The following is an 11,710-nucleotide window of genomic DNA, read 5'->3' as shown; positions in this document are numbered from 1 at the left end:
CATTGGCATTGCTCTGGGTGGCTTTGTACTGTACTGATGTTTACTTTTATGAGCAAATACAGAATGAGACAATTCAAACGGATATCAGTCACCTCCCTTGCGTACGGAAACAAAGCAACACCCAGGCACAAAACGTTGTGACACCCGAAAGATTTACAACTGCTCTGAATTATTGCACACTTCATGAACATCTCACATTACCTTTTTGAAACAGGCTTTAATACAATCTGTGCAGAGTCGAGGTAAAGCTACAAAATATTGCATCTATTTGCAAATTTCAAAAGAGACAGAATAAAAAAACAACATGCAGCAGACTAGCCCAGCCAGAGTAGCAGCTCGCCCCTCCAGCAGTTCATGTTTAAAGACCCGAGTTCGCCTCTCTCTCTAACTCAATGCTTTTTTATTTAAATAGTTTTTAACTTTATTGATCATTTGAAAAGAATACAACACTAGCCTGTCGTATCAAAGGCCCTAATACCTGCAAGGAAAGCGGACTCCTAGAGAACGCTTGAGCAGTAAAACAGGTGCTTATTAGTGTAGTGAGCCCGGGTGCCACTGCACCTTCCGCACAGAGTGGCTCTGCAGCGGTTTGCACCCTTCCACCCCTGGCCTGGAACCTGAGGCAGACGATCCTTGGCTCTCGTGTAGTGGGAAAGTGCAAAAGTAGGGTGTAGCGTCCAGTGTGTAAAACCAGAGGGTGTGTAGAAGTGCAGATTAATGCCCTGGCTCGCCCTGCTGCTTTTCCGGTGCTTCTTGTCCTGGTAATTATAGGCTGTAAACTAGGGCAGGCAGGGCAGCTATCCACCTCAGCAGCCCTCTCTCAGCAGGCATAGCCCAGACTCACGCTCCAGCATGGAGACAGGAAGGATGCTGCTGCTGCTGGCTGCAGCCCTGTGCGTGCACCCAGGTAGGACCCCCAGGGCTCTGAGGACGGGAGAGTGAGCAAAGTGGCGCCATTCTGAGAAGGACGATAATTATTCCTATTACAGTCAGTAGTTTAAGGATGTTTGCGGTCACAAATCTCATTCTTATAATTATACTTATAGTACTTGTATTATAGTATTGCCATGATTATGGTCGTTGTTTTTATGGCTTTATAAACACTGTAAAGGGTGCTCTGATATTCTTCTGGTTGCTAGCCTTCTTGCTCTTCTTGATGTTGTTACATATTTGATGACAAAGATGATGATTATTGTTGTTAATATTAGTTAAATAATTAATAACGGTGTTTTATTTTGAATTTCTGTTGGATTTAGTTTTAGTATGTGTTTTTTTTGTTGCAGTTCCTAAACTTATAAGGGATGTTGATGCTTTTATGCCAATAATTACCTTTATAATCATCATATTTATTTTGTATTTAGTAATGTAATTTGATTATTGTTGGCATCATTGTTTCTCCTATTGTTATCCTCCTTATTATTATTATTGTTAATACTATTATTATTAGGATCATTATTATTATTATCATCATAATCATCATCATCATCATAGTAGGAGTAAAAGTAGTAGTATCACTGTTATTGTTATCAGTATTATTGTTATCATCATCATTATTAATATTATTATCATCATCATTATTTAGGATTATTATTGTTATTATTACTATTATTGCTATTATTATTATTATTATGATTATATTTGTATTATTATTATTGCTGTTATTATTATTGCTGCAATTACTGCTAGTGATAATAATACAAATAATAGTAAAAATAATTTTGAGGTCTTACTCATTTGAGAGTTCTAAATAAAATCTCTAGTTCTATGTTGTGTTTAGTGGCTGGGTGACAAACAGAAGTGTAGTAACGTACTACATGGGTCACATGTGGAAGGGCGTGTTCGACTATTATATGTGCATGACTTTAAAAGTAGAAAGGGATTGAAATAATTGGATTTTAACGCGTTACTGACAGCTTGACGGGAGATTTTCTGGCTAGGGAATAACAAGCATGGCGGGGACCACTGGGATCCTACGCCACGCCTGGAGGCAATGCTGTGGCACGTGAATTAGCCTTCAGCAGCAAAGTGTGCATTGATCACACAGCACTCATTACACTAATCTGCTATTAACTCATCAGTGGTGATGTGCTAGTTAATTATGTATACGGTTACTTTCACAAGATAGATACAAGACAGACTTACCAATATTTCGCACAACGCAACGCACGAATACAGCTTGCTGCGCTACACTGCGTGAAAGGGAGTGGGCAGATTTGTGTTCTATTTAACAATATATGGTGCACTGCTGTCCTCTTTATGTGCTGGCGCACCTTTGGCTGCCTAGCACCAACGCAGGCGCTCTTACGTCATGGTGCAAGGGTGCCTGCGTTGCAGGTAGGATTGTTTTTGTGTTGGAAGGGATACCTTTCTGCACAAAAACAATCCCTCTGTGCTATTTCCTCTTTCTGTGTGTTTTGCAGAATGCAGCACACTTAGAAAGAGGAACAAACACCTCCCCTAGGAAGGCGTATCATTTTGATGTATTCCCAGCTTTACCACTCAGTAAATCTGGGAATGTGCCATATTCCATTGGTGGATGCATGGGTAGACCCACACTACACCCATGGAACTCCTCCCTGGGGTGGAGTAACACAAGGCAACAACATGCACTGCCTGGCATTACTCCATGGCCACACAAAGTGGCCTCGTGTGGCTTGGTAAATCTGACTTTAGTGCTGCGTTGCCCTTGGCAATGTGTAAAATCTGGTCATAGGAGTGTTGATGCAAGGATCTATAAGCATACAATTGGGTTAACGTGAAAAGCATCACCAATGTACACAGAAGAAAAGCACATTTAAAGAATGAATTTAGCAAGGCTGCATTTTCCAATATCTCCCAAAAAAGCTTTCATCACACATGGTAAATTATGTTAATTGCTCTGAAACTCTTATATGAATCTGTTGAGTTTGTTACACACTTTACACATGAATGCAAGTGGCAATACTGCAATTATTTTCAGCACTCCAATCAAAATATAACTCAAACACTTTACACTCAAAAAGTATTTTTCTGACCTTTTGTTGTAATTCTATATCAATGCGTGGTGGCACCTTCACGGGTGCCTTACCTCAGCTGATGAAAGCGCTGGTTCTGATGACAAGTTCTTCTCAAAGTGCAATTGCATTTGTATGCACAGGGCAAATTAAAAACACTCTGGTTAACATTTATCAAAGAATTGCATTGCCCTTGCGTCAAACTTGGTGTTGTAAGGGCAATGCAATCCTTAAGTCAGATTTACCAAGCCACGTAAGAATGTGGGTCCCCGTTACTTGGTAAATCTGGAGTAACGCGAGACAGCACAAGTCGCATCGCTTGGTAAATCTGGAGTCACATGAGGCGGAGCAAGTAACATGGCTTGGTAAATCTGGAGTAACGCAAGACAGCACATGTCGAGTGGCTTGGTAAATCTGAAGTAACGCAAGACAGCACATGTCAAGTGACTTAGTAAATCTGGAGTCACATGAGGCAGAGCAAGTAGTGTGCCTTAGTAAATCTGGAGTAACATTAGGCAGAAGAAGTTGCGTGGCTTGGTAAATCTGTAGAAACGCAAGACAGCACAAGTCGCATGACTTGGTAAATCTGCAGTAACTAAGACAGCACAAGTCACATGGCTTGGTAAATATGGAGTAATGCGAGACAGCACAAGTCGCGTGGTTTGGTAAATCAGGAGTAATGCGAGACAGCACAAGTTGCGTGGCTTGATAAATCTGGAGTCACATGAAGCAGAGCAAGTTGCGTGGCTTGGTAAATCTGGAGTAACTAAGACAGCACAAGTCATGTGGCTTGGTAAATATGGACTAATGTTAGACAGCACAAGTCGCGTGGGTTGGTAAATATGAAGTAACGCTAGACAGCACAAGTTGCGAGCTTGGTAAATATGGACTAACGCGAGACAGCACAAGTCACATGGCTTGGAAATATGGAATAATGCGAGATAGCAAAAGTCGCATGGCTTGGTAAATCAGGAGTAATGCGAGACAGCACAAGTTGCGTGGCTTGGTAAATCTGGAGTCACATGATGCAGAGCAAGTTGTGTGGCTTGGTAAATCTGGAGTAACGCGAGACAGCACAAGTCGCATGGCTTGGTAAATATGGAGTAATGCGAGACAGCACAAGTTGCGTGGCTTGGTAAATCTGGAGTAACGCGAGACAGCACAAGTCGCGTGGGTTGATAAATACGGAGTAATGTGAGACAGCACAAGTCACGTGGCTTGGTAAATCTGGAGTAATGCGAGCGTGGACAAGTCGTGTGGGTTGATAAATATGGGGTAGTGCGAGACAGCACAAGTCGCGTGGCTTGGTAAATCTGGAGTCACATGTGGCAGAGCAAGTTGTGTGGCTTGGTAATTATGGAGTAACACGAGGCAGCGCAAATTGTTTGCCTTGGTAAAGCTGCCTACTGGATTATGTTGCCATTGCGATACCATGTACGGCACAATGGCAATGCAATCCTTTGATAAATCTAGCCCCAATGTTAACTGGGGTCGCAGAGAAAGAAAATGCAGCAGAGAAAGAAAATGCAGAACCTGGGATAATATTTTCAACAGGAGGGAGAAACAGAACATTAATTAAGCAGCATTTGCCTCCTAACCTTAACCACAAATCATGGAATTTTCCTCGATCCAAATATTTGCCAGTTTAGAGTTTTTAAATCACACAGATGTCAACAATATTCAGAGACTTAGGTGTACACTGCAGTTATTGTGAATCCCTTCTAAGTAGTAACTTTGCATAATTTAACTTCTGGTGAGCTTCACTAACATGTGTGTCCCCTGCCAGGGTCATATTTTCCTTTCAGTGCCTAAAAATATGTGCTGCTGTCCAAAGTTGTTCTGAGGAGGCTGCAGTACTTTTATCACTGTCGTGGGCCACATCCACCACGCATGGGGCTCACTCCCAGCACTGGTGTGGAAGCCCGATCCACTGCCTCTATGGTCATCTTAAGTCAAGCCCCCAAACCCTTCAAGGGGCCATATCCAACCCAAGGTCAATGAATATCTGTGAATGTGAGATATTAGACACTCAGCCCCCCCCCCCGACCCAGATTACATTCTGCTGGGCTCCCCATCATTTTGCGTTACATCACTGTCAGAGGGGCAGAGTCTGGAGCTCTGCTTCCAAGTATCTGGTCCTCCTACCCACAAGAAACAGAGAATGCGATCCAGAGAAAGAAAGACAGAGAGAGGGAGACAGATGGAGGCAAACCGGGCCGGTCTGGGAACCCCAACCGGCCCTGGCAGAGTGCTCGGCCGGCTCCCCCCACCCCCAGGGGGTTGGAGGGACTGGTTTTCGGTCAATTTATGTACAGGGCAGATTTTGCAGCTATGCTGCAATAACGGCCCTGTAACAAGAATGGCCTACAGGGGCCCAAAACCGGCCCCCACCCGTGCGGCCCACCGGGGGATTGCCCGGTGCCTGCTATGGCCAGTCCGGCCCTGGAGGCAAAGCAAGAAAACAGCCATTGAGGAGAGAAGAGCAAGTGCAAATGGAAAAGAAAAAAAGATAGATTAAGAAAGGCAGCGCCAGGGAAAGTAGAGAATAAGGGATAGATGAGATAGAAGAGATAAAGGAGAAAACTAAAAGCTTGAGAGGATGACAGTAACATAGAAAGGGAGTAGGAATGAGAAGGAAGCAATGGAGAAGGAACTAAGGAGATAATATTGAGGGCTAATGATGAGAAAGAGAAAAAAGAACAGAAAAAGTGAGGGTTGGAGAGACACAAGAGAGAGGATGAAAGGTTAGGGGGGAGGGAGGAGAATTGGAAGGTAGAGAGAGAAAGAAGGAAAATAACAGGAGGCTAGAATTACAATACCAACTGAGAGAGTACTAGAAATGGGGTTTGGAGTTCGCTGGGGAATGCACCTACGCCAGGCAGATCCTACCACTCTAGTCAGGGCAAGTTAGTTACACACCAAAGATAACCTTTGCTCACCCTCTGATAGCTTGACACAGAGCAGTCAAGGTTGTCCTTAGAGGTAATGAATAAAGCGTTTGCGCAACACCGTCATACAAGTAACACAATAAATACAACAGAAAACAGACTCTACGTGTGATTATATAAAAATATGTTTCTGTATTGTATATTAACGGAAACCAACATGACATGAAGCAATAATTACTTTTCTCACAAGGCAATTGTCAAACATCACAATGAGTGTAATAAGATAAAGACTTCTATGTTGCAACCATCATGATACAACATTAAAGTGCATACTATGCAGTCACATTATATAGTACTTGTTATCCTAAACAAGGCAAGGAAAAACAGCATACATCAATATATTAGTGCTGGTAATGCTGCAGGTAATGACCAAACCCTTAAATTATAAGTAATGTGCATATTATGCCAACCAGGGATAGTACTTGTTATGCAGTCAGTGCAAGAATCAAAACTCATACCGTAGACCATCAGGGACATGCAATGCAGCAAGGTCCTCCCTGAACCTGAAACAAGCATCCTGAGACCGGTTTCTGGCTAATCAGCCGTCATCAGCCAGGCTTGCTTGAATCCAGTGGCAAAGTGAGCAAGGGACCCTTGTCTGGGCATACCCTGCCAACTTGGGGTGAACAAAGCAAACACAAGGAGATGATGGACAGAGCGCTGAAACTTTTCAGACACTCACCCCAGTCACAGATCTGGGTTAAATCCATCATCATTGTTTAGCTCACTTTGCCACCTCAGTTCAGACCCAGCTATATGCAAATCAGTCTTGACCCTGTGCCTCATGGGAACAGTCCAGCCCGAACTGCCAAGCCAGGTCTTTCAGTTGCATTATATAGTTGCATTATATAGTTCTCGTTATCTTAAACAAAGCAAGGAAAAACGACATACATCAATTTACTAGTGGTGGTAATGCTGCAGGTAATGACCAAACTCTTATTATAAGTAATGTGCATATTATGCCAAGAAAAAACATACCCTATGCACACACTTGACAGGTACAAAATGGAACAATGTCCAAACGCAAATGTTCAATATAATGCAGAGAAACAACAATAATAAGCAAATTGTTATAAATAAATGAATAGGTGTCAATAAAGAAGTCTCGATCTCTTTTGTCTTGATCTCCTTGTTTTAATCAAACACAGCTTGTGAACAACCAGCCGACACGTGTTTCATCGCATCTGGCGAATCTTCAGGGCTCCATTGGTTGTGTATGGACTATGCGGTCGCTCTTCCGGTGATACTTCCGACCCGGAAGGGCCCAAGACCATCCAATTCTCTATTAAGAAGTAAAGCGCAATGGCTTGCAAGCGTAATGCGCTTGTTGTGGGTCGCCCGGGGGAAGGTATAGATGTCAGTCACTTTGTAACTGTAATTCTAATATGTCTCGATCAGTAGGGATTGTTCCATTGCCTCGTCCGGACTTGGTGTCTTATGGACGTCTTGTTTCTTTTCTCTTCTCCCGGGTCTCCGTGTTCGAAGTGCGAGACATATTAGAATTACAGATACAAAGTGACTGACATCTATACCTTCCCCCGGGCGACCCACAACAAGCGCATTACGCTTGCAAGCCATTGCGCTTTACTTCTTAATAGAGAATTGGATGGTCTTGGGCCCTTCCGGGTCGGAAGTATCACCGGAAGAGCGACCGCATAGTCCATACACAACCAATGGAGCCCTGAAGATTCGCCAGATGCGATGAAACACGTGTCGGCTGGTTGTTCACAAGCTGTGTTTGATTAAAACAAGGAGATCAAGACAAAAGAGATCGAGACTTCTTTATTGACACCTATTCATTTATTTATAACAATTTGCTTATTATTGTTGTTTCTCTGCATTATATTGAACATTTGCGTTTGGACATTGTTCCATTTTGTACCTGTCAAGTGTGTGCATAGGGTATGTTTTTTCTTGTTACGTTGGATTAGTCCAGCTTGCTGGCTTCTCCTTTGAGTGGTTATATGGTTATCCACTCACCCAGTTGCACCACACTCCACTTGGTCCTACAGTGCTTCCATACTGGCAGTGCGCCCTTCCTCTGACATCTGAAAAACCATCCTTCCTTCAAATGCATATTATGCCAACCCGTGATAGTACTTGTTATCCTGTCAGTGCAAGAATCAAAACGTCATACCTTAGACCATCAGGGACATGCAATGCAGCCGTTAGGTTAAGATCATCTCACTTAGATCACCAAATATCACTATAACGATCATCGATCTCAAAAGATCACAATGAGCACATAACTCCCGTTCAAATGCAGGCCAGGCACAGATGCAGGGCACCTGTGCTCCTAGTGCATGTTATGTGGTACAATGAGCCCCGTGGAGATAAATGCTGCTATAACCTTTAGGCCGCAGGAACATCTGCTTGCCTACTACACAGAACACAATACTTTTACAGTGCCACTCCTTTCCCAGAAGCGCAAAGGATCTAAAACATACTTGTTACTAAGTCAGCAAGACATTAGCTGGTCTAGAAACCCCTTTTCCGGTGAAAGTTTCCCACTGCAATTATAAGGGCCCCCTGGGATCAAGTGCACTAACTGTTCGAAGCAGAATTAAAAGTGAACTCAGTAGTGTCGTTGTATTTCCCTATGACGGGCTCTGCGGCGTGGCCTGTTGCACAACTCTGCATTCCCTCCGCACTCCTATCTTTCTTGCTCCACTTTATCTCTCTTCTGCCCGTGAATGTCTTTCTGTAGGGCCTCTATTCTGCCATGTGACAGGCTCTACGGTTTCTCTGTTCTGCCCTGCAACTGCCCTCTATAGTGGCTTTGTTCTGCCCTGTGACAACACTTTGCACTTTTTCTGATATGCCCTGTTACAGACACTGCAGTCGCTCTGTTCTGTGACACGTTCTGTGGTGTCTTTGTTCTGTCTTGTTATATTCTCTGCAGGCTCTCTGTTCTGTCCTGTTGTGATGCATGTTATTGTCCCATGTGCTGTCCCACCACTTTTCGCTGCTGGCAGCTGCCACTGGAAAGCAGGAACCTACAAGCATGAGATAAAGGGGCAGGCAATGTCTGGTAGTTGATTAAAGAGACACAAATTGGTTTTAAGACTACCAGCCTTGGCATCCAGCGCACTGAGCGTTTCAGAGCAGAGTTTTAGGCACCAGCACTCTTTCTTTATAAATGAAGCTCTGGAGGGCTACAGCTGTAGAGTAACCCACGTGCTGTTGAATGCAAACACTCCAGGGAACACTGAAATAGCCCACTGAATTAGGTAAGAGATAAATAGTACAGTGGGCTGGGCCAAGGCATGATTGAAAATGTGCAAAACAAATAAATCCAATGGTTGAAGGGGACAGACTTAGAGCCCTCTCCATGTATTATCAACAATAGATCTGTTTGGATGATGCATTACACTCCCCAGACTCCATAAAATGTATGCGGCAGTCGACCCTCGATGTTTATATGTCAACATGCAATAGGGGACTGGTCACGTGGTATTTGCGTGCGCTCACTTAATGAACTTCTGGAAAAATGTTTTTTTCGGATATTGGAAGAAGTCTGGCATTCGACCTTCCTCCCGATGCCCCTGCTGCCCTCTTAGGGAGAGTAGAGGCTCAAGATGAACTTACTCTCGGCCAACAACAATTTATCTTTATTGCCACTTTGGTTGCTAGAATGTTAATTCTTGCCAATTGGACATCAGTAAATATACCCACAACTTCCCAATAGTTCATTAAAATGAAAAGAGTGTTCAGGCGGGAAACTACATATGCAAAAAGGGTGGGTTCAGTAGTCAAGCTTAATAGAAGGATTGGAAGTAATTGTGTTTAGTCGTGGGTTAGGATATTTGCTAATATAGTTTTACATAGGACGAATTCCAGCATTGCACTTTTTGCAATGATTTTTCTATGTATTTTCCATGTCTATGTATTATTTAACTGTATGAATTTCATTCTCTATATGCACTTTATATTAATATTTGAAGAGAAAATGGAAACGCCTTTTTATGCCACATTGGAAATAAAGAATAATAAAAAAAAACAATAGATCTGTTTGACAGCTGACCTGTGAAAACAACGACCTATAAATGGCAGGAACTGAACAGTAGAATTGACCTTTGTTCTTAAACTATCTTTGTCTGCATAGCTACTAAATTATTTTTCATTTGGTCCTGAAAGTACATTCTTAGCCACGACTTTGCTTTATTCAGTATCGTTTTGGTTCTGTATAATAATCTACTAACTTTGTACCATGAACTGAACGTTTTGTGTAGTGCCTTAGTTTTCAATCACTGAACTGAATGAATCAAAAAGCTTTAAAGTAATCTATCGAAGAGAAATATTAAAAATAATAGAGCATTGGCTCTGATAAACACATCTATGGATGGCCTGGCTGCTGTGCACCTTTGAGAGCGGGTTGCCAAGTCTGAGCTTCTGTCTCAAAGACATACAAAAACAAGGTGCAACTCGCCGCTCCCCAAACTACTCCCAATGAGATAGCCAATTGCAATTAATGTGGTTTAAAAAGGGCGAAGCATTTTATTCACATAGTCACATTGCATCAGTGAGGAATGATAACCATAGTTAAGCGTACATCATTGTTATAAGAATACAGTAAGGTCGGCCATACATTGGTATGTGGATACAGGACATAATCTTTAGCAAAACAGCTCAACTATTGTACAGGCATTAAAACAGTGGTCTCCACCCATTACAGCACAACAATTCAGAATGCACTTGTAAAATCAGTCCAAGGCATTTTTGTTTTGGGAAGACAGTAAATAAGATCAGCAAAACATCTCAAGAATTGTTAAAGCAATAAAACAATTGGCAACACTTCGGAATTCAAAAGTGCCAGCAGGCCCCTTTTCCATATCCATCGCCCAAGCCCTCAATCTTGGGGCATCCGGGGCATAACTTTGTAGCAACTTCCCCTCCATCACTCAGAAGGACCGCAATACCTGCAGTTCCACATACCAGGGCACCACATAGCGCTTTGTCCCTGCTGGGGTACCTGTCACCAGGCCAAACCCCAAAAAGTTCCACTCTGGGCATCCTGGGGTAGGGCGTAAAGGTCCAGGACCTATAGCAGGTCAGTCCCCCTTTCTGCCTGCCCAGTGCCCGCACAAAAACACCCCTCAAAGGGGTAATTTCAGTATATCAGTCCAAAGTTTGGGGAGCCCCCCTTTTTGTGCTGCAATAAAATCCACCAGTTCCTACTCCCTCCTAGGGTATTTGATGCAGTCTTCAGGCTGGGCTGAGTTGGAGAAAAAAAGAGGCCGTCTCGCCTCTTGCGATGCCTTATATGCCCCAGGGCGCCCCCCGATGACATCACCAGCCAGCGACCCTCTTCTCATCCTGAAAACCGAGGAGGGATCCCTGCTTTTAGGCTCTTGTAGTTGGAGTGACTAAGGGCGCCCCACCGCTATTCACAGGGCGCCTGGTCAGGAGCATGAGGTAGAATTTCTTTATTAGTTTTTTTAATGTTATGATCTGTACTAGCTACCTTTACTTAAAAAAAATGGTGTGTTTAAAGTGCAATCGGTTTAAAGATAGGATGCGAAATTTAGAAAAGTGCTTAGTGACAAGGGACCTAGCTATTTAGGTGGTTTCCCTGAGATAGTCAACACCTTTGCTGTACTGGAAATGATGGCATACCAGTGGATTATTTTCTTTGTTACACCATGAATCATTTTTTTGAATTCACATCTATATTTCTTAAAATAAGGTAAATGAAAGTACTTAAAGGTGATGACATCATGTTAGTTAGTCTGTAGCAGGTTTTTACGGCACTTTCTTGCTGTTCTGGGC

The 11,710-nt window shown here is 43.0% G+C and overlaps 1 protein-coding gene across 1 annotated transcript in view; it reads left to right on the top strand.

Moving 5' to 3' along the window:
- The first annotated feature begins 788 nt into the window (after positions 1 to 788).
- Positions 789 to 11,710, top strand: part of LOC144827092 (secreted Ly-6/uPAR-related protein 1-like) — a 101,820-nt gene continuing 90,898 nt past the window's right edge. Inside the window, exon 1 of the mRNA XM_078685536.1 lies at positions 789 to 907. Within this exon, the coding sequence (XP_078541662.1) occupies positions 853 to 907 (55 nt within the window). The 5' untranslated portion in view covers positions 789 to 852. The remainder of the gene's footprint in view (positions 908 to 11,710) is intronic.

The sequence above is a fragment of the Lissotriton helveticus genome, chromosome 4_1 (assembly GCF_964261635.1).
Source record: "Lissotriton helveticus chromosome 4_1, aLisHel1.1, whole genome shotgun sequence".
NCBI classification, from domain to species: domain Eukaryota; kingdom Metazoa; phylum Chordata; class Amphibia; order Caudata; family Salamandridae; genus Lissotriton; species Lissotriton helveticus.
Note: the sequence above shows the minus strand (reverse complement) of the source record. Positions and strands in the feature narration are given on the sequence as shown.